Raw genomic sequence first — 23132 nt, 5'->3', positions numbered from 1 at the left:
TGAAATGCAGCGTCTTTTTGTGTCACCTGGAGAAACCCCATCACCCCTGATTCCAAATGGGTTCTCTTCTCCTCCCACCAGTGAGGTGATGGAGAGCATCCAGCAGACACCAGCCCGCACCCACATTCCCTGAGGAGAGGAGGCAGGGGGCAGGACATGGCTTCCTCAAGGAATTCACAACCAGAACCTTCCAGAGGAGTAGAAGGCTGGTGAGGAGCCTCACCTGAACCTCTGGAACAGAGACAAGGGAGGGGGAAAGCCACCCTGTGTTGCCCTGTGCACATGCCTACCAGCAATTCTTGACAGGGTTTTGTTCACAATTTGAACATTTTAATATGACTCCAGGTGCATTATCCCTGCTCCCCATGAGAGAACAGCCCACGTGCTGTCAGGGGCTTGGCCACAGACACCTGAGCAGAGCTGAGCAGGTGGCAGAGCCTTCCCATGAGAGGCAGCTTGTCAGAACACCTGCACAGCCATCCATCCACACTCCATGCTCCTCCTGTGATATACAATGCCACAAAACACCACTGCTCTGCTCCCTCCCCAAAGCCACTGTGGGTAGGGAAACACATGGGACATCCCAGCTGGATCAGGGGGCCAAACTCAGAGCTGGTGCAAGACCAGCAAGAGGGGTCTTCTCACATCCCATGGCTCTGAGGGCTCTGGGAGGTGAGGCAGGAGCTCCTTTCACTTTCTGTGTGCTTCTATCCAGCCCTCAGCAGGGGAAGCACTTTGGGATGAACACTGACATAAGAGTAGTGTGATACTATTAATACACCCATGCAGACACACCAGCACGTGGCAAACACACTGGAGAGAGCTGGGATAATTATCTCAGAAAGATTTCTTTAGCACCCTGCTAATGGAACCATTTCAGAAGGGGAGGAGGAAGATCAGCAATAAACCACATGAAAGCAAAGCCAAAAACTGGAGCTTGATGGAGACAGATGAGACGCAGGGAAAACCTCCACGCCACATTCCTGGGCACCCACCTCTTCCCAAGGGAGGCGCACAGCCAGCACACAGCTCATCCTGACTTCAGGGCTGAGCTGGCTCACACCCCAACACAAGAGCAGAGCCAGCCCGGGTGCCCTCAGAGCCCAGCCCTTGCTCTGTGCAGCACACAGTGGTGGCTCCAAGGAAAGTCCCTTTCCAGCAACCACCACACAACAGGGACCATTCCCTCCCTCTCCACTTGCAGCCTCCCCTGACCAGCTCACCTCCTTACAGCTGCCCTACACCTCTGGGATGCATCCAGTCCTGCAGCAGCTCTTGCTGGGAGCCCACAGGGCTGCAGCCACAGCACCAACACCACTCCCAGGGGGATGGGGAGCAGCTGTGACCTCCTGCAGGATCCAGAGCAATCAGTGTATGCAGGTGGGCTTTGCATGAGGCCATCTGGGAGAGTCTGGGCTATTGGCAGCTGTTACACTGGTGGGGCAAAGGCAGCTTGTGCAGCAGGGCTGGGGTCAGTCCTGCCTTGCAGCTCACCCCAAAAGGGAGCCAGGGTTTGCCCACCAGCAGCTCTCACTGCAGAGACATGGAAATACACCAGCTGGATATTGGATAATTTAGAGATACACATTTAGAAAAGCATAATTTCAACTGTATTCTTCTCAAACTAGCCTGAGCAACCATTAAAAAAAAATAATGTCTGTGCAGAGGAGGGTTATTGCAAGGTATGCATGTACTATCTCTAAACCTCAAAGTCATGCAGTACAAATACACATTCAGATCCACATGCAGCTATGAGAAGATAGCACCTGATCCTAGGAAGTAATATTATAATTACAGGCTATTTCAGAGCTTGTTTCCACAGGAAAACTGCAGCCCTATGGAAGAGGATGTGAGCTGCAAGGCTGGCAGGAGTGCATGCTCATGTCTGGGGCACACCAAGGATTGCACTGCCAGAGATGTGAAGGGAAGTTGTGCGTTTTAAGAGACAGGCCTTGGCTTCAGGCCAGCCAGATGAATGCCAAATTCCAGCCTTAAATTCTGCTTATTCAAAGGCCCACATGCTGCTGGGTGGGCAGCACAGGGATTAGGAGCCACTGTCCCTGCAGAGACTGCGTGGGAGTGCCCTGGCACTCTCAGAATGCTGCAACCTGCCCTGCTGGAACCTCTGCCCACCAGAGCAGCCACTGTCACTGCCTGTCCCACTCGTGCCAAAGGATACAACGGGTTCAAAGGATAGGATGGCACCAACCTGCCCTGGGGATGCTCCCCGGACAGCAGCACTGAGGCTCACAAGTGCTCAAGAGACATCCTCTGATCCTTAATGATTCCCCTGTGTGAAAAACGCTAATCACTTGTTTTTAATTTTTTTAAAGTTTAATAGTAATAAAATGGTTATAAAAATAGTAATATAATTACAGTAATAATAATTTGGACAATTTGGATTTAGGACAATACGAGACAATAAAAACAAACAGTTATGGACAGTCCAGGTACCTCTTTCTGGGCAAAATAAGCCCAAAAAGGACCCACGTTAACAGAGGATTAACCCTTAAAAGCAACAGCCTGTTGCATATTCATACACCTCATCCATGATGCATAAATTCCATTCAAACAAAGGATTCTGTCTGGTCATCCTCAACTTCTTCCTCCTAATCCTAAGGTGCCTTCGATCCTTAGCCAGGCAGGAAGAAGTCAGTTTCTTCTGATAATGGAGCAATAAATTCTTTTTCTCTGAAAGATTTAGGTGTCCTGTGGCTGCTATCTGGTGCAAGTACCTCATTCCCTTCTTTAAAAAATATCCCACTTACATAGTTCCGATTTTAACTACAAAAGTTACCTTTTAACTACATTTATCATATTATTAAAATGTTAATGCAGCACTACTAACCAATACAACAAAATACATAGAGTAAATATCTGCGTAGAGCCATACAATATGCACTTTTCACACCCTGTAACCCAGAGGGCCTGTGAGCCTTCCTGCAGAGCCATTTCCCACGGGAAAAGCAGCTGGGCACGTGCAGAGCGTGGCAGTTGCATCAGGGCACGTTTGCAGCGCCTGCCTGGGGCTGGTGAGTGGTGGGAGGCAGCACGTGGCACCCCTCAGAGCCCACCCACGGGTCCTGCCATCTCCCCTCGCTGTTCTGGAGGCATAAAAAAAGATGAAACATGAATTTAGCACCAGAAAAAGATACCACGCTGCCAGTGGGAAATGGTTTTTTTTTAGCCACAGATCTTTTGCAAAGGGGGAAATATATCTGTAGCACCTCATCTTGCTACTACAGACTCCTGCTGATTTTTCTTCTCGCATTCCCTTCTCTGAGCCAACCCCACTGCTACAAGAGAAGCAGATCTGTGTGTGTGTGTGTGTCCCTGCAGAAGTCCTGGGGTTCCTGCCATGGAAAGCAGCATGTACACCATCTTGGAGCAAAAGCCCCTTCTGGCACAGAGGTCAGTCACTAGAAATGAAAGTATTTGATTTTGTTTCCTGGCTCTGGTCAGGTGTTTGAGTAAATAATTTTGTGCCTCTATTTCTTTTCGTGCTCCTTCATCCTGGTGGTTTAAAATCTTAGCTTTCTACACTAGGGAAGGTGTGTTTGAACACCCTGGCACCAGGCAACGTGGATGGGGGGAGCTGGCCCCAGGTCTTGCAGGTCTGACATTGTTAACACACACCAAATGAATGGTAGGAGGCACAAAGTCCCAACAAACCAGCCCCAAGCAGGCAGTGCAACAATGCCAGAAGTGGGATGAGTTGCTGGGGTCCCAAAATGTCTGTTTCCTCCAGAGCAGCTCAGATTGGAATCACTCAGCAGCCTCCTCCATGGGCTTTCTCTTCTAAGTGGCACCAGCAGCAGCTCTCCTGTGCTCTCTGGCTGTTCCAGGGTGGAAGCACAGTTCCATCCTGCAGAGCAGCAGGAACTGCTGAGACAGCTGGACAGAGAATACCTGACTGTAAAAAAACAACAGTCCCCAGAGCAGTAAATCCCTGTGGCAATGTCCCACACACGGGGCACCAGTGTGGCGGTGTTCGCAGGGGTCCCAGGACGAGGGAAGAGATGATAATCTTGACTCCATGTTTCAGAAGGCTGATTTACTGGTTTATTATATATATTATGTTAAAACTATACTAAAAGAATAGAAGAAAGGATTTCCTCAGAAGGCTTGAAAGGAAAGGAATGGAATGATAATAAAATCTTGTGACTGACCAGAGAGTCCAAGACAGCTGGGCTGTGATTGGCCATTAATTAAAAACAACCACATAAGACCAATCAAAGATGCACCTGTTGCATTCCACAGCAGCAGATAATTATTGTTTACATTTCATTTCTGAGGCCTCTCAGCTTCTCAGGAGAAAAGAGCCTAAGGTAAGGATTTTTCATAAAATATGTCCGTGACAAATCCCCATATAAAGCCTTCCTTGCTGGAGGAATCACTCGTGGTGGTTCAGGCACTGGGGGTGCAGGATGTGGCAGAGCTGTGTCCACAGCCCCACTCTGGGGGTCAAGTGTGGGCCTGGGCATGGCAGGTCATCCCTGGGACCCCAGGACTGCAGGAGCACAGTGTGACCGCTTCCGTGGACTTCAAACTTTTGCGTGGCAAAAGACAAACCAAACCAGCGGACGCTATAGCAGGGCCCTGCCCACTTCTCCCATTCCCCAGGGGTTTCTAAATGTTTCATTTTTACACTTCACAATAACAAAGAGCAAATTTGTATTTTTTTTAAGGGCAGGGAAGCCAACAAAATGCAGACTCAAATGAGAGTGGGAGTGGGAAAGCTGTCCCCAGGGGCTGGGGCTGCCGGGGGGCTCCAACCCTGAGGAGAGACGTGTTCCCCCAGCCTCTCACCCCTAGAACCACCCAGAGAGGAGATGTGGGCAGCAGGAACCCTTCACCCCCTTCAGCCCTGCTCAGGCTGGCTCCGGGATGGAACCTGTGAAAAATGCGTATTTTATGATTGGCTATTCACAAATATTGAAATTAATATTATATGCATTATGTTAGAAAATTATGCTGTATTAATTTGCTTAAGTAGTGTGTTAAATATAGTTTTAGAGTTATAGCATAATGTTAAAATAGAAACTATGCTATGTAAGATACTCTCTTTAAAGGGAGGACTCGCACTGAGATAGCAGCCACAGGACACCTAAATCTTTCAGAGGAAAAGAATTACCAGAAGAATAATTCTCTCTTATCAGAAGAAACCAACTTCTTCCCATTAGGATTCAGAGGAAGAAGCTGACACTGATCAGACAGAATCCTTTGTTTGAATGGAATTTATGCATCATGGATGAGGTGTATGAATATGCAACAGGCTGTTGCTTTTAAGGGTTAATCCTCTGTTAACGTGGGTCCTTTTTTGGGCTTATTTTGCCCAGAAAGAGGTGCCTGGACTGTCCATAACTCTTTGTTTTTATTGTCCCGTATTGTCCTAATCCGAATTGTCCAAATTATTATTACTGTAATTATATTACTATTTTTATAACCATTTTATTACTATTAAACTTTAAAAATTTTAAAAACAAGGGGGGCACAGCGCCGCCTCCCGGCCCGCGGGGGAAGCGCCATGAGGAGCGCGCCCGGCCCCTGGAGCCCGTGTCCGCCCCACACGGGACGGGGAGGTCGGGTCTGGTTTTTAAGGGACGGCAGAAAGGGGGGGCACAGCCCTAGTGCGGCTGAGATCGAACCCCACTGAAGGCTGGAGGGTACCCCGGCAGCATGGCCCCCGAAACATCTCCAAGGCAGCAGGACTCTGGAGGTGCCAGGCACACCCTCACGGCAAAGTGGGTGAGGGGAAAAGCATCCCCAGGCTGATCAGCATCCTCCACACCTCAGGTGCTGCTTGGCCACGCTGTCACCGCTGCCGTGGTGTCCCCATGCTGCCCCGGCCATGCATCCCCCGCAGCAGCACAGAGGCAGGAGATTTTCCGCTCCGCACTCCTGCTTCCCCCCAGCCACACCGGGCAGGAGAACACGGCAGCCCTGGGGCTGTTGCCAGGCTTCAGGCTGGGGGATGAAGGATTTTACCCCATGGCAGGGGTAAAATCCCTCCTGAGACCCCCCAAAACCTCAGCAGCTTGTGTCGGGAACAAGGCTGAGAGCACTGTTTGATCCCTGTCTACCATCACACCAAGTCCTGCATTTTCAGAGGCTGGAGTGCCCAGCTGGCCCCCAGCACCCCCTGATTTACGGGAGGCTCATTCTGCCAAGTAGTGCCCCGTCAGACAGGGCTGAAGGAGCTGCCCCTCCCTACCTACAGCCTGAGCAGATGACCTTGCACCCACTGGCAGTGCTGGAGGTGCTGCCAGGCTCTGTTCTGGTAGGGTAGAGACCTCAGCAAGGTGTAAAGCTTTCTTTCTTGCACTAATGTAAGTCCTGGCCCCTCTTCTCTATATTAAGTTTATGAATCAATTAGTTTATTAATGCATAAGGTGGCAGGGAGCTGTGGGGTTGCTTTGGGGGTGCAGAAAAGCCAGGCAGGGAGGCCAAGCCAGGCTCTTGCTGTGCCATGAGCCATGCCCCATCCCAACCCTCTGATAAACCCTAGGGTCAGCAGCACTCAGCCACAAGGGGTTTCTTCTCCTGACTTACTCCCTTCTCCTTTGAAAGGAATAGGATGAATGTGTCTTTACAGACCATGTAAATCTGCTTGTAGATAGGGCCAGGGACTTCTAGATAGGGAAGGAATGGGAGAAACTAGAAAATGTTACCAATTGACACAGACTGCTGCTCAGCCAAGGCCGTGTTAAATTCCTGAACTTAGAGAAGAAGAACAAAGATTGAACAGAATTATGAATATTGCTTTGTTATAGATACAAAAAAGTAGGGATGGGCATATTAGAGGGGGACATGCTGTAGGCCTATTGGAAAGTCTGTACCTTCCAAGCACCTAAGCCAATTGGGAAAGGAAAAGGGTGTTGTGACCAGGAAATTAGGATAAGAAGGAGGCTGCATCCTCCAATAGTTTGATAGACCCTAGGGGAAATGCCCCATGGCCATTCCCTTTACTCAAATGAAGTTACAGGACTCCTTTGTCTCCTTTCTGGACATAAGCCTCTGGCATTGTGAATTTTTCTGCACACTCTCCACAACAACGTCATGGTTCCTCAACTCTCAAGAGAGGTTTTCACAGAACAGGGCTCTTCACTCTCTGTTTTTGCATTTCAGGGTGCAGCGGGTAAGTTTTGGAGTCTTTTGTTTTCCTCCAAAGCTAGGAAGAGGAGTCACAGACCAGAGAGACCCCAAAAACTGGACCTATAAGTCAATCAGGGGCTGTCAGTTCTGCTGGAGTGAGCTCAGCAGCCAGACAGGAAACGTGTTTGCTTTCCCACAGCCCAGGAGAGACCGCTGGTGCACAGGCAGCAGCTTCACATCCAGCGTCCTGCCAGCCCTGCCTCAGACCAAGAGGTTTCTAGTCTCCACATTCCACACTGCAGGGTTTCTCCTGCAGTTTCTTTTAGAGGATCCGTGGTGAGCCAGGTCTGGTTCCCAGGCTGGGCTGCTCCTGAGGGTCTGGGCACTAAATCTGGCTTTAGTTTCATCTGTGCCAGAACAGCTCCTGCTGTCCTGTGCTTGCACAACCAGCCAGGAGGGAACGAAGCCGCCTTCAGGCTCTACAGCCTGATTCCTCTTTCACTGCAGAAACAACCTGGGGGTTTTTTGTGGTCCAAACCCTCTGGCCCTGCCCACAGTGCAGCTGAGAAGGAGAGGAGCTGGGGGAGTGTTTGGCTGTGCCAAGCAGCTCTGATTCTCCTGGGTGCTTTGGTATTCTCCAGGGCAGGAATCACAGGGTGGCACTCAGAAACCACTCAGTGGGAGCCAAACACATTCCAAAAAAAATTGGAGCTGCCTTCAGTGGCCTTCCCTGCAGAAGGGGGATGGAGAAATTCAAGCCTCTCTGGGAAGCAGCTCCCACTGAGCCTGGGCCTCCCACAGCCCCAGTTCTGCTCTCTCCCTGCCCTGCTCCCTGCAGAGCCAGTTCCTGTTTGTCAGGATCTGTTCCCAGCACAGGGCCCTTCCCTACTCTTGCTTTTATACAGCACTGCTGGAGCCCGATTCCCCCCCAGCCATGGACATGAAAGGCTGTTCCAAGGCTGCCACAAGCTGCACAGGGCAGACACTGACTGCACACCAGGGGAATGCTTCCCATATGCCTTTATTTGCAATGTTACAGGACTTTTTTACAGGCACTGTGCGTTGGTGTTCCAGACCGGTTTGGATTTTTTTTTCTGTATTACCCAATGACCAAGAGGTGTGGTGGGAGCAGGGAAAATCCCTCACAGCAACCATTCCAGCCTCCAGGAAAGCATAAGACATCTGAGAGCAACAATCTGCTCCTTCTGAAGCTGCAAAGCGAGGGATCTGGTTTATAAACAGGCTTAAAAAATAACGTACATATATAAGAGCAGCTCGAAGCTAAAGTACAGCAGTAAGTGGTACATAGCTACATAGCATATCTGTTCACACCCTTTCTCCAAAGCTGGAAAAGGCATGGCTTAAAAACTAAAAAAAAACACAGTTAAAAAAAATATTCCATGCATTAAATTTTAGTGTTTTGTGCAATTAAAATGGGATGAAAATAAATATAACTTAAAAAAAAAACAACCCAACCTTTTCCATGACACTAATGGAACAGAGGCAAAGTCTATAAGGCACTTCTACATGGGCTAATCTAGAAAGCCTGGCAAGGAGCTAAAACAGTGCATCCATTTACAATGGCATCTGATAAGCACAAGACACCTGTCTGGTGAGCTATGAACTGAGAAAAACCTTAGGAAACTTCAGTCCTTGGGGAAGAGGCTTGGCTGCAGATGGCTTGGTGGCCAACTCCTCCTTATTGCTGCAAGGGAGGTCTCCTCCTTGGGTGCTGGACCCATCAAACCAGGGCAGAGGGGCTCTGGAGCCCTGCTCCTGGGGAATGAGACAGGACAGTGGGTTTGGGGATGGATGGATGGATGGATGGATGGATGGATGGAAGGAGCAGGTGAGGGATCCATGGCTGCCAAGCTCCTGCACCACCCCGTGTGCTGCAGCTTCCCCTCCCCGCCAGCCTCTCCAGGGATGACCTTTGGCGCAGCAGCCCTGCCACTGCTCGCTTCAAATGTTCCAGGAAGTTAAAAAATAGCCTCCACCCTAAACAGGGAACTGGGTGTTTTCACAGGAGTAGGAGCATGGGGCCCTCACACGGCCCCAGCAGGCAGCTCTGTGGAAAAAGGGGGAGGCACAGGGATGTCTGACCCCAGCTTTGCTTTGCCAAAGGTGTCTGAGCTGGGTGCTGCCGTGTGCTGTGAGCCTTCACCTGATGCAGATGGAAATTATGGACAAGCTCCAGGCAGGAGGGTTGCCCTGGGCAAGGTGTGAGCATTGGTGGCGCTACACATGTGCTCAGCTGCTGACAAAAAAGACTGATCAACCTGGATGGCTACTTTAGGTCTCATAGTAGTCCTTTATGAGCTATTTTTCCCAGTTAGGGAGGATTGGAGACCCCAGCTAAGGTAGGCTGGAAGCAGCTCCTAGCAGGGGAGCTGAGGCTGCAGAGAGGAGCCCATTTTGCTCACCAGGGCACTCAGCATGGGGAATGTGGGGGGGAAGCACCTGGCCATGGCAAATATCTGTGCCTGACTACGTGGCTCTGCAGCAGGAGGGAAGCCCTGGCCCTCCAGTGCCACTCAAAAATAACAGCAACCTCTACAAGATGTCTTGAGCACAAATTAAACCCCAGATCTGCCCTTCTAGCAGCTCTCTGAAGGTCTTGGCACAGCCAGCTCCCTGGTCTGAAAGGTGCTGGCAGAGACAACCAAAGGGCTTCCACTACAGTGTCCTTCACCATCTCCACACCTTGCTCACACTCTCTGACTGCCAGAGGGTCCTGGGCACGGTCACCGAGTGTTTTCAGGATGATCCTGGTGCAGGAAGAGGCTCCTTCCTCCGCCAGCCCTCTAAACATCAGGCTGAGCAAGAGACAAAAGCACGACAGGCGAAGCATGCCCTTGCCCTGGGCCACCTGCTCCCACTGACTCTGCAAAGCCAAGGTTTCAAGTTCAGCTTTTGTTCTGGCAAGTTAGCTCTCTATTTACAAGGAGGGGTGGTGGGAGCGGGGGGCGGGGGGGAACAACCAAGACAACCTAAAAAAAGACCACAACAAAAACACATTAAATAGGGAGAGTATAGCTTTCAAATGGGGAGGGCGAGGGCTGGAAAGTGTCTTGTAGTGCAGTTCAGAAGAGTCAGTCAGGGGCAGGCTGGGGGTAGTGGCAGAGTCAGATGCGTGGCTTTAATTCAAGTCTTCGCTCTGGGACAACTCTGTCAGGATCTGAATGAGGTTGTCCAGCCCCCAGAGGTAGCCATCCTCTCTGTTCCCTTCCACCCAGGGCACGTTGTGCTGGAGAACTTGTCCCTCTGGCAGTGGGGTGGTTTTCCCAAAGTCAATCATCCAGACTTTGGCTTGTTCCTGCTTGTCGTGAATGAAGAGGAGAGAGCTCCCAATTACCTGTGGAGAGGTGAGACCAATTAGTGGTGCACCTGTTGCTCATTTTCAGCCTTCTTTGGGGCTTTCAGACACCTTGTCTCAGTCAGGCTGCATTTCCAAGACATGATGCTGCAATTTTGCATGAGGAGAAGCAAGCTCTGTGTGCCACTGGTTGTGTTTGCACATGCAAATGGGGCATTTGGACAAGCTGATTTACTCATACAAATCCCAGGTCTTGGCAGAAGGAGAGGATCAGAAAAACATGGGCTTGAAAGATAAAGATGTCACTTTGGAAAATGAGCTAAGGTCCCTTGGAAAGGAATGAGATAAACTGTCTCAACCTTCAGATGGGGTTTTTTTTCAAGGCTGGTTCTTTGTGGTCAGCCTGTGCTCTTCACACTCACCAATCCTGCAGACACCGCTGCAGGGATGGGGACACTCTAAGTACAAGTAACTTGCAACCTGCTGTCTCCTGCTTCAAACATCATTGAATTACACCCAGACTGCCCCTAGAATATCCTCCTGGCACTCACAGCACTCTGGGGATGCAAAGTATAGAGCTGCATGGATTTCCTTTTCTCTGAGTTCACTTGGCTGCATCTGCTTTGAAGGGCTCCTTCATATCCATCCTGAACAGCTTTTGGGAAAATCCTGCAGCAAGCCGTGGCCTGGGCAAGACCAGGGAAGCCAAGAGGTGCATTTGGGCTCTGACAGCAAAAGTCTCAAGGCCTGTTGCAGTGGGATGAGACCCCACAAGCCCAATGGTCACCACACACAAAGCAGAGAGATGCTCAGCAGTTCAGCATCCTGACCCACCCTGGCTCACAGTCCTAGCCAGGCTGACAGCCAGCAGCAGCTCTGCTGTGGCTTCCTGGTGCTTAGGAAATGTGTATCAGTATCAAGCCAGTCACCATCATGCTCTTCTGCTTAATCTCTTCTTCCAGTCAGAAGATTTCAGCAGGGGCTTCTACAGAAAAGCACCAATGGGTGCATTTCAGAGCTGTTCCAAATGAAAACTGCTTTCCAAATTCTGATATAAGTGAATTGGTGAATTATAAACTCACTTTCCCCTATGTCACAAATAGGGACCTTGGTGGCCAGAGTGCAAGGGCTGTAGCAGAGGTGATGCAGAGCACTGAGAGCCAGGAGTGCCCCTTATGATGTGGAGGTACATGGAAGAGAATCCAGCTGGTGTCAGCCCTCCAGAACAGCAGCACTAAATGTTACTGGGGACTCCCACATCCCTGCTATCAGCAGGGCTTAGCCTGAGGTTTGCCTTTAGACAAGGGTTTTGAACAGGATGCATGTACTGTTTGCAAAAGCTGTTATGAATTTACATTTTTCAGGAGACTTTTTCCTCCAGTGTGTTGGGAAAACGTCCAAGGTCCAGAGATGCGTATTATTTCCAAGAAATGCTTATCTTTAGCTCTCCTCCTGCTAACCTCTGTCTTGGCCAGGACAGAGCATTCTAAATTTAAGGAGAAGCCTTTTGCTGACATTCCTCATTTGTGTGTCCTGGACTGCCCAATTCCCCCGCAGCTCCTTGGAGGAGCCCTGCTCAGCAAGGGCCCCATGGAGGGACACAGAGCTTGGCAGACCTTCTGCTGTGCTTCATCTCAAAGTGGGATGGAAAGTCAAAGCTGCTGCTTTTTAATTTTTAAGGAGTAGAAACTCCTTTCAAACCCTCTTTGAAAGGCTGCTTTGTTTCTGTGTTTTCAAATGAAACCCTGGCACTCTGTTTCAGGGAGAATTTTGTTTCCTGTGCTGAACTGCCCTGAAATCCTCAGTTTTGACATTTCCCTTCCAACTGCCTTCCAGGCACTGCCACCAGGAGGCATGGCCCCATCTGCCTTTGGCTCCTGCCAGGACTCTCAGCGTCTGGCTGGGGCTGAGGTGGCTCTGGATGAGGGACAGTGGGCTCTTGGAGCTGTGGCTCCTGAGCCCTGGGACTCGAAAGATTCCTATGAAGCTCTTTATTCCTACACCACACACGACAAGGACACGCACTCTCATGTTTTGTTAAGTAAATGTAACAGCAAAATTATTGCATTAAATTGTGGAGCATTTCAGTTCCTGAAATGGCCAAAAAAGATAGTGTTCCCTCCTTGTTTTGCCATCAGCACTGAGTCTTCACTATAGAAAATGTTGGCATCATTGGACACTCATTTCTGTATGAAATTCCTTTGAAAGGCAGAGTTCATACTGGGGTGCCCCAACCAGCTCAGGAAAGGCATGTTTGGGGTATCTGCAATTTATGGCTGTGTTGAAGCCTTGTTTGATCATGTGGAGCAACTGTCAGCCAAATGATACCTGACATGCATTCAAATAGACATTTCTCCCGAGAAAACCCCTGTGCTTTTACACTAGGGAATTTTCCCTGTCATAAACAGCCAGTTCCTCCTAGATCACTTTTAATCTGTTTGAACATTGGCTTTCAGTGGATTTGAGCCCATGTCAGATGCACAAACATTGCATGCTATCATCTATATTTGCACGTAAGTATTACATACACACATGAAAATACAGATATAGGAATAAACCAGCCCCTGACTTTGACTTGTCTCCTTGGACGAGCTGGGATTAAACAGTTTGCCTCTCCAGGCAGATCTATATAAACAGCAGAATTACCTCATGGCACTTGAAGAACGGGGATGTCTCCAGGGTAGCGCGGATACCCTTCAACCGGTTAAGGTAACTGTTCTGGAATTACAAAAAAAAACCCCAAATCCAAGGCATTAGTGTTGCAGGAAACCTACATAAAAACCACTGCATTGAGGCAGACAGGAAAGTCACCCCCATGCCCAGCATCCTCCCACAGACCTTTCCCTCTGGAGAGTTTTTTATGATCCACTTTTCCTTTTGGCTTCTACATCACCCTGAGCTCCTGTGGCTTTCACAACTTAGTGAAAGCATCTGCTTTTGCTGAACTGGTGCTTTCTGCAGAGTGCCCTTGCTGCCTCCATGGTGGGAACACCTAGTTCAGCAGCTGCTACTTCTTCCTCTCCCCTGCACTCCCTTCATAGATCAACTCTTCACTTCATCTGTCTTTTTAGCACTCAGTCAGTCACACATCATGAGACACTTCTGCAGCTCTGTTATCAGCACTTTTGCAAAGCTGGTCCTGTAGGCAGAAGGGCTTTCACCATGGCCAGCACACAGATCAAGAACCACAAGCCTTTTGAGCATCCCTGCAAATTGCTGGAAGGCACTAAACATTCTCAGGGGCCTCCACTGATTTTGGGGTTTATATAGAAGAATTAAGCACAGGAACACACACACAGCAAGTATCTGGGCACTGTAAAACACTTGCAAGGCAAGAGGTGGGATTGCTGTATAAAAATGCACTGGCCATGGAGCCCCACCCAGAGGCATGGCATGATGTGTGCTCCAAGTTCTCTGGGGTTAAAATGCAGCCAGGCAACTTCATCTTCAGATCCAGGAAAATCCCTGGGTAACTCTTGTGAAAGCAAGCATGCCAGTTTGAAGGAGACAGAGCCAAGGGCCACTCCAGCTGGAGCCTTGCACTTGGAGACTTTATACAGCGCAGCTTAAAATGGGAGTGCTTTGTCAAATAGGTTATTTGACACAGTTGGTGTAAATTGTTTACAGCCAGATCTCTTATTCTCTTGGCAACTTAGGGAAGCTTGGAAAATGCTGCCTGTGGCTTGCCCATGTGAAGTGTGCCCGGCACAGGATCACCCTGCTGCGAGAAGGGCACAGGCAGCCCCCCCATGCAGGATGGGAGCCCCCAGCACTCACACTGGGGTACAGAGAGGGCTGGGGGTGACCACCAGCCCAGGGGTGAGGGACAGAGCATGACTGTGACTCCTCAGTGGGTTTTGGGAGCCAATCCTGGAGATCCTCAGCAGACTCAGACTTGGGTCAAGCAGTGCTGCTACAGCCAAGTCCCCTCCTAGCTCTCCACTGCTTCCCCCTCAGCCTGCGCCAGGATAGTGTTTCTCTTCAACATTTCTCCTGCTTTTTAAGAGACATTTGTCAGGCTTCAGCCCTGCAGACCAGGGACCTGATGAGCTGAGGCCAGGCTCCGTGGAAATGCCGTCTCCAGGCAGTGCCCCCAACATCCCCCACTCACCAAAACATTCCTGTTTCCTCTGGTGAACTCGCTGAAGGCCTCCATGACTTGTTCCTTTGTCCGTGTCTTCTTGAAGTCCCGGTTCACAGTGCCGTCCTCTTTCTTCAAAAGAAGGGACAGGGGTGAGTTGGATGGGGAGGGAGTTGGGGCAGGAGCAGTGTTTCTGCAGCCATGCATGTTGCCAAGCAGGATGTGACCGGCGTTTTTGGCAGCTGAAGGATCTGTCGGTGGAGCAGGGGTGAGCAGAGGCAGCAGGTCTCTGCTTGCACATCCCAAGTTACCCCACAGCCCCAGTGCATTGATCTCTAACGCAAACAGAACTCCTCATCAGCAAATACTTGCCAAGGTCACTGGCAATGTGGACAAACTCTCCTCACAGACCAGGTGCTTGCTGCTAACAGAGGCTGGGGACCACCTGTTTCTGGTGTTTCTGGTGCCCAAATGGCTTCCCATGGCTGCTGTGGCTGAGAATGGCACTGACACCAGCCCTGGACTGTCTCCCTGGCTTGGGGAGGACAGCAGAGCATGATCACAATGGGACAAAACTGAGCGTGGATGGGAAAAACATCTCAGGAGCAGGAACAAAACTGCTCTGTGAGAAATCCTCCAGGGAGCAAGCCCATGGCTACCTGGCCTCACTGGTCCTCTGACAGTCCATGGATCACAAACCCTTCAAGGCAGCAGCCTGGCACTGAGATGCAGTGAGCAGCCTTGTGCTCTCCTCTGCCTTTTCCCAAGGCACATCCATCCTTGACCTGCCAAGGCATGGCTTGTCCACTGCAGGGACAACACTCAGCCCTGGCCCAGAGGTTCCTTTCTGAATCTCTGGGCAGCTTTGTAGGTCTCTCCCCATTTCCCTGGTCCTTCTGGGGCTCTGATTTTTACATCAACTCATTTCATTGCCTAGAGGGGCCGTGGGACAGGCAGGCAGATCTCACTTCCTGGATACAGGGGCTATTTTAAACCACACTTGCTCGTGCTCACAGCTCCATTGCAGGGCTCCATCCCGCTGCTCCAGACAGCTCGTTTGCACACAATACAGCAAAGGCACAGGGGCCAAAAGACATCCTATGGGCTGGGGAAGATGAAGAAGCAGAGCAGAAGCTGGGGGAGGAAGAAGGCACAATGAAATCACCTGCCCTGGAGGTTAGAGATCCATCCAGGGAAGTGCCCCAGCACAGGGCAATGTGCATCCCCCTGGAGAGGTGGCTTGCTGTAGGCATGGTGGCCAGTCCAACCTGGGGGAAGGTCAAGTGCCCAAGGTGAGCCTGCCACCAAATCAACACCTGAAGTGCACTTTGGGATGAATCACACAGCACCCTTCAGCTTCCAGCTTGTGTAACCATTAACAAAGGTGGTAACAAAAGCAATGCACAAAAGAGAAACTCCAGGAAAAACTTTGTTTGCACCAATTGCACCGACTGCACCCAGCTTGAAATCACCCTGGGCTCAGCCTGACCATTGTGCTGCTACAGGGTCCAAAAGCAATGCTCAGGGCTGGCAGAGTGTGTGTTGGCAGGGGTCAGGGACAACCTTTTCACTGGAGACTCTGTGCTGCAGAGCTGGGATCTCTGCTCTCAGCTGTGACCTTGCTGAGGATGCTCTGGTGTGTGATGCACAGGGGAAGGGCACTTTGCTGCTGTATGTCCCTCCTGTGAGCCCTGACGTGGCAGCTCAGAAATGAACCCACCCTCTCCCAGAGGGATGATCAATATCAACCTGGAGAAGGGCCACAGCACTAATTTCATGTGTAAAGAGCACAACTTTCCACAAAGCATCCAAGAAAGGAGATGGACTTCTAAGTGCTCCTAAAAATAAATGCAAGTCACAGATGGCCTTTCCGATAAGGCAGTCTCAGCTCCAGGAAGGCCAAGCAGCCTATCCCTAGTGCTGCTCCCGCCTCCTGCAGCTTCCTTGCCCAGCCAGAGGTTGCTGCCACCAGGCTGACAGCTGCCATGACATTCACAGGTGTGTGAGCCCCGAGGGGGCTGCCTTCCACGCAGGAGAAATGTGAGGGGGGCTGATAAGGGCTATCACAACCTCCAGCCCAGCAGCGATTCCAGCTCGCGCTGGCGTCACTGGGGCAGGGCTCAGGTCAGCCAGATCTCTGCCTCTGGCCTTGCATGGGGCTTCTGAGCTGCCTGGCTTGGCACAGTGTTAGGTGGAGGCTTTCCTGGCTGGTTTAGGGACCCTGCAAACGTTCCAGCCCTGTGGAATGCCATCCCACCGTGGCCTTGCTGCAGGCAGTGGTGAGTGAGGCTCAGAGCAGGGCAGCAGCTCGGGAGTGTCACTTCTTTCAACTGGGCCACCAGGGATCACTTGTGTTACTTTCAGCATGGAAATTTTATTAATAGCTACTGTTTCCAACAGGTTCAAGCTATTCCAGAAAGTCAGATGAATGTCATTATCTCCTTTTGCAAAGGAAAATTTCTATTTTAAAGAGGAAGAACTGGATCTTCAAGGCCACCTGGGAAAGGGAGAGCTCAGTCAGAAAAGGGTTGCTATCCTCATGCCCAACCCCTGAGCTGCCTGTTTGCCTTACCTGACTGTGCTATCCAAAAAGCTTCCACTGCTCCTCTCCTTCCTATGACCCCTTCCCACATGTCTAGGGTCAACTCCTGTCCTTCCCTTGCACTTCTCAGAGCTCTCCTCTGGCAGCCCCCACCCATGAGCGAGGGACAGGGCAGATTCACCACTGCTCTCCCCAGGGAGGCATCCGCAGCAAGAAATAAAACAAGGGAAGACAGCCAGGGCACCTTCCCCAACACAGAAACTCAATCCCAGAAATAGGGAGAACAACAGGGATACAGCACAGCATGACCAGCCCTGTTGGAAAAAAAGCCAGCTGTGAAACAGCATGAACTGCTAATGCTTTAGCTTAGGGGAAAATAACCCAGAAGCTGAGGGATTTAAGGAGAATTACAGTAATTAGAGCCTTGATCAAATAAGTCAGCCCCCTAGCAGCAGCAGTAATACTGCTGGAGGCCAGAACTTCTCAACATTTTTCAATTAAAGGGCTGCTTCGCCTCTTTGAAAAAAAATCCACTGCTCAGATCAGGCAGCAACTCGTTTATGGTCGGCTAAACAGAGGTACAAATCTCATAACTCCTTTATGGCTTTTATTTCCCTTCACAGGGTTTTTTGGCCTCCCTGGGGATATGATTTGTTTGGGGTTTGTTTTGGTTTTTTTTACATTTTTAAATTTCAAGTGCTTCATATATAGCCTGCCCCCTAAACATGCCCAGACTGAGAAGCACCACTGGAGGCCAAGGATATATCATGCTGGACTATAAACAGATATTTCTGATTACACCAAGAAAGCAGGGGAAGAAGCAGTGCATGGGAGCTTTAGTCCCAACTGGAAATGCTACCAGGGAAGTCTAAAAAATCTGGTGTGAGGGCTTTATTGGGGACCAGCTTCATTTGTTTTAATTCTATCATTTTGACACTGCTATCTTCAGGCAGGAGGTTTGGCTACAGAGACCCAGACAGGCACTCTGGGAGAATTCTGCCCAACTCAGAGGGAGAAAAATAATCTGTGATCAAGAGACAGAAACTCCTCCAATCAAGACACATGCAGATATGAGCCACTGTTTCCACTAAGAGCAAGTGGCTGCTCTGAGCTACTGCCTGCGCCCTCAGCAGCTACCAAAGCCTGAATTAGTGCAAACACAACTTGACAGAGCTCCCTGTGGCTGCCAAGCCAACACCATGCCCAGGCATGCAATGAAATCCTTGGCTCAAGTGTGATATTACCTTTAATTCACACTGGCTGGCTAGCAAAAGGCATAGGCCACTGCTGGTGCTCATGCAAGCAGTATCACTAATACTCTGTGGCTACAGACCTAACTGTTCAAGTGCCATCCCAGACATCTTTCTCACCTCCCTGGAGAAAATCTCCTGGGCTGGCTCATCTGCTGGGGACACAGAAGCATCACCCAGAAATGTGAGTGCTGCTCTGAGCAGGGGCAGTCAACAGGTTACACATGCATGCAGGTGCTGGCAGAAAGTGCAGCTCTGTGTGCTTGTCCCATTTCATTGGGGCTCAGCTGCTGAATCTTCCTGGACAGGCTGGTAAACACACCCTCCTGACTGACTGTGGCTAAGCTCACAGCTCCAACCACAGATGGCCACACGTTCAAGCTGGGATTTGGATTAATGGCTCAGCCCAGTGGCAGAGCAGAATTGAAAGCAAACAACTAATTTGAGCCTTCAAGTTGGAGGATGGCACTTTGTATTTTGCAGGGAGGGAGAAATCAACCAAGCAGCTGATGTAATGAGATTATGTCTAAAACCATCCTCAGGATGATGTCCTGAGCTCAAGCTGCATTCTCAGAGGAGCAGCAGTGCCTTGGGTGAGGTGCTTTGGCTGCAGGGGCCAGGGATGTCCAGATGTGAGCTGCTCTCACATGTATGAGACTGCGTGTATGTATGCATGATAAGACTCTGTGTATGTAGAGAAAGACATCCCAGTGCCCTGAAACAACTTCCCTTCCTGCTCCCCTTGAAACTCTCCCTGAATTCTCTACTACAGCTGTTTTCCTATTTTGATCAAACCTCAAATTTACCGCTGTTTACCTTGTCCTTTTGGATCATTAAAAAGATAAAGCACCTAAATGTCTTTATTTTTAATATAATTTCTGGGTAATAGCTGTAAACTTTGCCATGATCCCAAGTGAAGAACTTAGCCCAAATTCAAAGAGCAGTAGGAGCATTGACCCAGATTCAGGAAAGCATGTGGTTAAGCACATCCTTACACTCAGGAAAGCACTTCATGATGGGAATAAAGGCAGCCAACAATTCATGCTCATTTACACCTTTCTTGAACCAATTTCTTTTAATTTATTAATGTATTTAATTTGCTGTGTGTGTACCTCTGTGAGTTTGGCTAGTGAGCACCCCGTTTCCCTGCTGTGCACACTGCTCAGGCTCACCTTGATGCCCTCGATCCTGAAGCCCAGCGTGGCGGTGGAGCTGATGGTCTCCCTCCACTGCATGTAGCGGGGCTTGGTCACGGCGCGCAGCACGTTCTCCTCCTCAGTGGGGGCGTCAGGGTCCACCTCAATCATCTTCTGGTACATGTCCTTCCTCAGGCTCGGCTTCTTCCGGGCCTTTATCAGCTCCTCCTCCAGGTACGTTCTGCAGGGAGCGAGGGGCTGTGTGAGCAGGGCACCACATGAGGTGCCACACACCCACAGACAGCCCTCAGCCCAGAAATCAGGCTGATCCAGGATAGCTGATCCCTAAGGAGTAGTGCAGGATAGGAAAGGATAGAGCAAGCCTCATTGTGGCTGAATTGATCCTGATTTAATTACCACTCCATCATCCAGACCTGATATCTTTTCAGTTCATCAAGGAACCACAACCAGTCTGGCAATAATAAGGGAAGTTATTTCTCACAGGTTCTCATGGCCTTGCTGCTGCCACCCCAGCAGCCTCCTCGTGCCATCCCTTGTCCTGAGCTTACCCCAAAGTTCAGGAAACCTGAGCTAAACATGGCTTTCAAGATAAGCCCAGGAAACTGTGCACATGCTCTGGGAGCCTACTGAATTGAAGACAAGAAGGACATTACGGTGTCCCATCCTTCAGCATCAGCTGCTGCTCCCTTTGAAGATCAGCCAAACCTGCTCCTGTGCCTCTCCTGTGCTCCTTCCCTCACTCTCTGCACCACGAGGGCTCTGCCTCACCAGATGCTAAACTGGGTGTTTTTCCGGGGATGATTTTGCCCAGTATAGGTCTGCTTCAAGCGGACTTCCTAGCAAAAGCTTTCTCTTCAAGATGAAGCACAGGAAGGGATGCAACCTTGGCCAGGTGCTTAGCACCACCCCAGGTCCACAGGGTGCAGCCAGGATGGGGGAATGGGAGAAGGAGGATGGAAGGTGCAGAGGAGTGCTCAAAGACCTTGGTTTTATCCATGCTTCAGAGGAGCACCCCTCTGTGCCAGAGCACAGTGGTGGAAAAGTTCTGCACTCTGGCAGATGCATAAAACCATTATCCACAAAGTAATACTTCCTGCAGCAATAATAAACCACCACGGAATTCCTTTCACAGCTCCCAAATCAACCCTGACTCAGCCTGGAAAGTGTCCAGGCCCTCCTCAAACAGCCCACCAAGTTGGGTGAGATGTCCCAGCAAAACAACACAGGAATGACCCTATCTGTCACTGTTCTACACCTCCCACTAGCCATGCTCAGCTCTGCAGAGGGACAGTGCCCTCTGCCCATCTCCCTTGTGCCAAAATCCCAGCACGGAGCGTGTGATTCACCTCCAGAACCAAGCAAAACAAGCTGGGAGGGTGCTGAGTGGATTATATGGGACAGTGTTCCTGTGTCCCACAAGGCAAACTGGTGCCTTTGCTTAGGGCAGACATCCCTAGGCCATCAGCCCCCTTGAAAAATACTGCAGGTAAAAGCAATGAAAGTCCTTGGCTGAGATAATCAAATTCTTGATTTTGGTGCAGATGGAATAAAACAGCAGAATAAAGCAGCAGCATGCTAGAAGTGCTGCTCACACTGCTCAGAGGGCTAGAATTTCTTCTTTTGAGAATGACAGATCATCAATGTCCGTGGCCTGGTCCTCCCCATCGCCTCAGGCTTGTGCCATCACCAAGGCTTAAGAAAGACAAAGTTTTGTTTAGGAGCGACTGGAATAAGCTGCCACATCCCAAAGCCAGGTTGGCATGAAAAAAACAAACCTTTATCTGCCTGGCAGCAAGCTGCTGGCTCAGAGGACAGGTTTAATACCCCTGAGGTTTAGATTATTTGCTCAGCCATGGGGATGCCCCATTCCACAGCATTAACTCCATTCATCCTCTCTCACCAGCTCCTCCCACAGCACCATCTTATTTCAGGATAATGATGCCCAGCACATTTGCCCCCTTGCCTGAGCTCCAAAACCCCAGGTGCATAAACCACCTGACATGTGATCTGTGCATGGCAAGCTTTCTCCCTTCCTTGGACAGCCACAGGAGCACCTGGGCAGCACGTCCAGCAGCTCTTCTCCTGGTGCTGCTGTCTGGGTCCAGAGTGAGTCCTGTTTCCTTCCCAGAGCAGCATGTGTGTGCCAGCCGGGGCCACATGGCTGCGCCGGGCCCTCTGCCCTTCCCTCCACCCCTCCGGTGGAAAGTATTCCCCGCCTCTTCCCTGCCGACAGCCCGGCACGCCAGTTCGAGTTTCACATTGGGATTCAGGAGGGGAAAAAAAGATTCCTCCCTCCCACAGAAACCATCAGCTTTTCCAGCAGCGCGTCTCCACCATGTCTGGGCTGCGCCTTTGCCAGCGAGGGGGGTCTCAGCCCTTCCTGCCACCAGCCTGCAGCACACCCAGGGCCAAGGGGTGGCCTGAGGCTGTCCCAAAACTGGCAGCCACCTGGGGCCACCAGCCCTGCTCATATCTGCTCTGGGACACCCTTGTCATCTGTGGCATGGCTCACTCAACAACTGCTGCTGGCCAAGTGGCTGTAGCCTGGGATCCTGGTGGATCTGGAGAGATGGTTCTCAAGGATGACATGGGTAATGTTGCTCATCTGTTAGGAAATATTTCAGGAGCTTTGCGTGAAAGGCACCGAGCTACTCAGCACACGCATTTTATCCCTGCAGTGCGCATCAGAGCAAAGGCTGAGCAGAGGGGAAATTTCTCGCTCACTGAAATTGTGCCTTTCAGGAGTCTTTACTTCATCCCTCTGGCACCCTGGGCAGGATCTCCTACACCCCATCCCTCGGCTGTGTCCTCATGTGGCAGAGAGAACCTCCCAACAGCTACTGTGCCATTCCTGTGTACCCAAACCCAAGCAGAGTGCTGTCCCCTCCACCACACCAAACCTTTCCCAGCATGCAGGACAGTCAACAAGCAGAGAAGGAAGAAGCCTGGTGTATCCTTTCCATACCCAGCTTTCCCCATGGCTCTGTCATGGTACTGGCTGAGCTTTACCTGAAGACAAGTGAGCCTGGTATTCTTAAGTGTGCATTTCAGGCAGTTTTACCTAGGAGATGCATTTACTTTTGACTATCCCATCTTAAAACTCAGAAAACCTCCCCCGTGCCACTCACCTGACCCCCATTTTGCAGTCCATAACACAGGGGGAGTCAAACTCAGCCAGCAGATCTTCCATCTGGTTGTATCTCTCCCCATCCTTGACCACATCTCCGTGGTAGGCAGGGACATAGGGCTTCAGGACATCGTTCATGAGGCGGTCGAGGCACCGCTGCTCCGATTCACAGTGCTTCTTCAGGATCCTGCCATTGGCCGCCGCCTTGAAACTGCCTGAGGGGCACAAGGGACAATGTGGCACTTGCTTTGGGTGGCAGGAAGGGCAGCCCAACGCCTTGGGAGCAGCTCCATTTACACCTGCACCCAAGGAGTCCCTGCAGGCAGGGACTGAGAAGCTCAGGTTGCCAGAGGTTTATGAGCAGCACTGTCACACCCCAAGAAGGCAGAGACCCATCCTGCAGCACCCACCACGTTTGCTTCGCATCCTCTGTGCACTTCCCTCTAGGCTGACATCTTTGTGTCTATGCTCACATGTGGGGCACCTTTGTGCTGGGCAGCATCACCTGCTTGGCAGTGGGTCAGGAGCTGGGCCTGGCTCTCACCCAAAGCACCCAGGAGAAAG

General features: G+C 50.6%; 1 protein-coding gene across 1 annotated transcript in view; it reads right to left on the bottom strand.

Moving 5' to 3' along the window:
- Positions 1 to 9867: 9867 nt before the first annotated feature.
- Positions 9868 to 23132, bottom strand: part of ITPKB (inositol-trisphosphate 3-kinase B) — a 62800-nt gene continuing 49535 nt past the window's right edge. Inside the window, 5 exon segments of the mRNA XM_031061947.1 lie at positions 9868 to 10450; positions 13058 to 13129; positions 14523 to 14624; positions 19457 to 19661; positions 22570 to 22783. Of these exon segments, the coding sequence (XP_030917807.1) occupies positions 10235 to 10450; positions 13058 to 13129; positions 14523 to 14624; positions 19457 to 19661; positions 22570 to 22783 (809 nt within the window). The 3' untranslated portion in view covers positions 9868 to 10234.

The sequence above is a fragment of the Geospiza fortis genome, unplaced genomic scaffold (genome assembly GCF_000277835.1).
Source record: "Geospiza fortis unplaced genomic scaffold, GeoFor_1.0 scaffold88, whole genome shotgun sequence".
Lineage (NCBI taxonomy): Eukaryota > Metazoa > Chordata > Aves > Passeriformes > Thraupidae > Geospiza > Geospiza fortis.
Note: the sequence above shows the minus strand (reverse complement) of the source record. Positions and strands in the feature narration are given on the sequence as shown.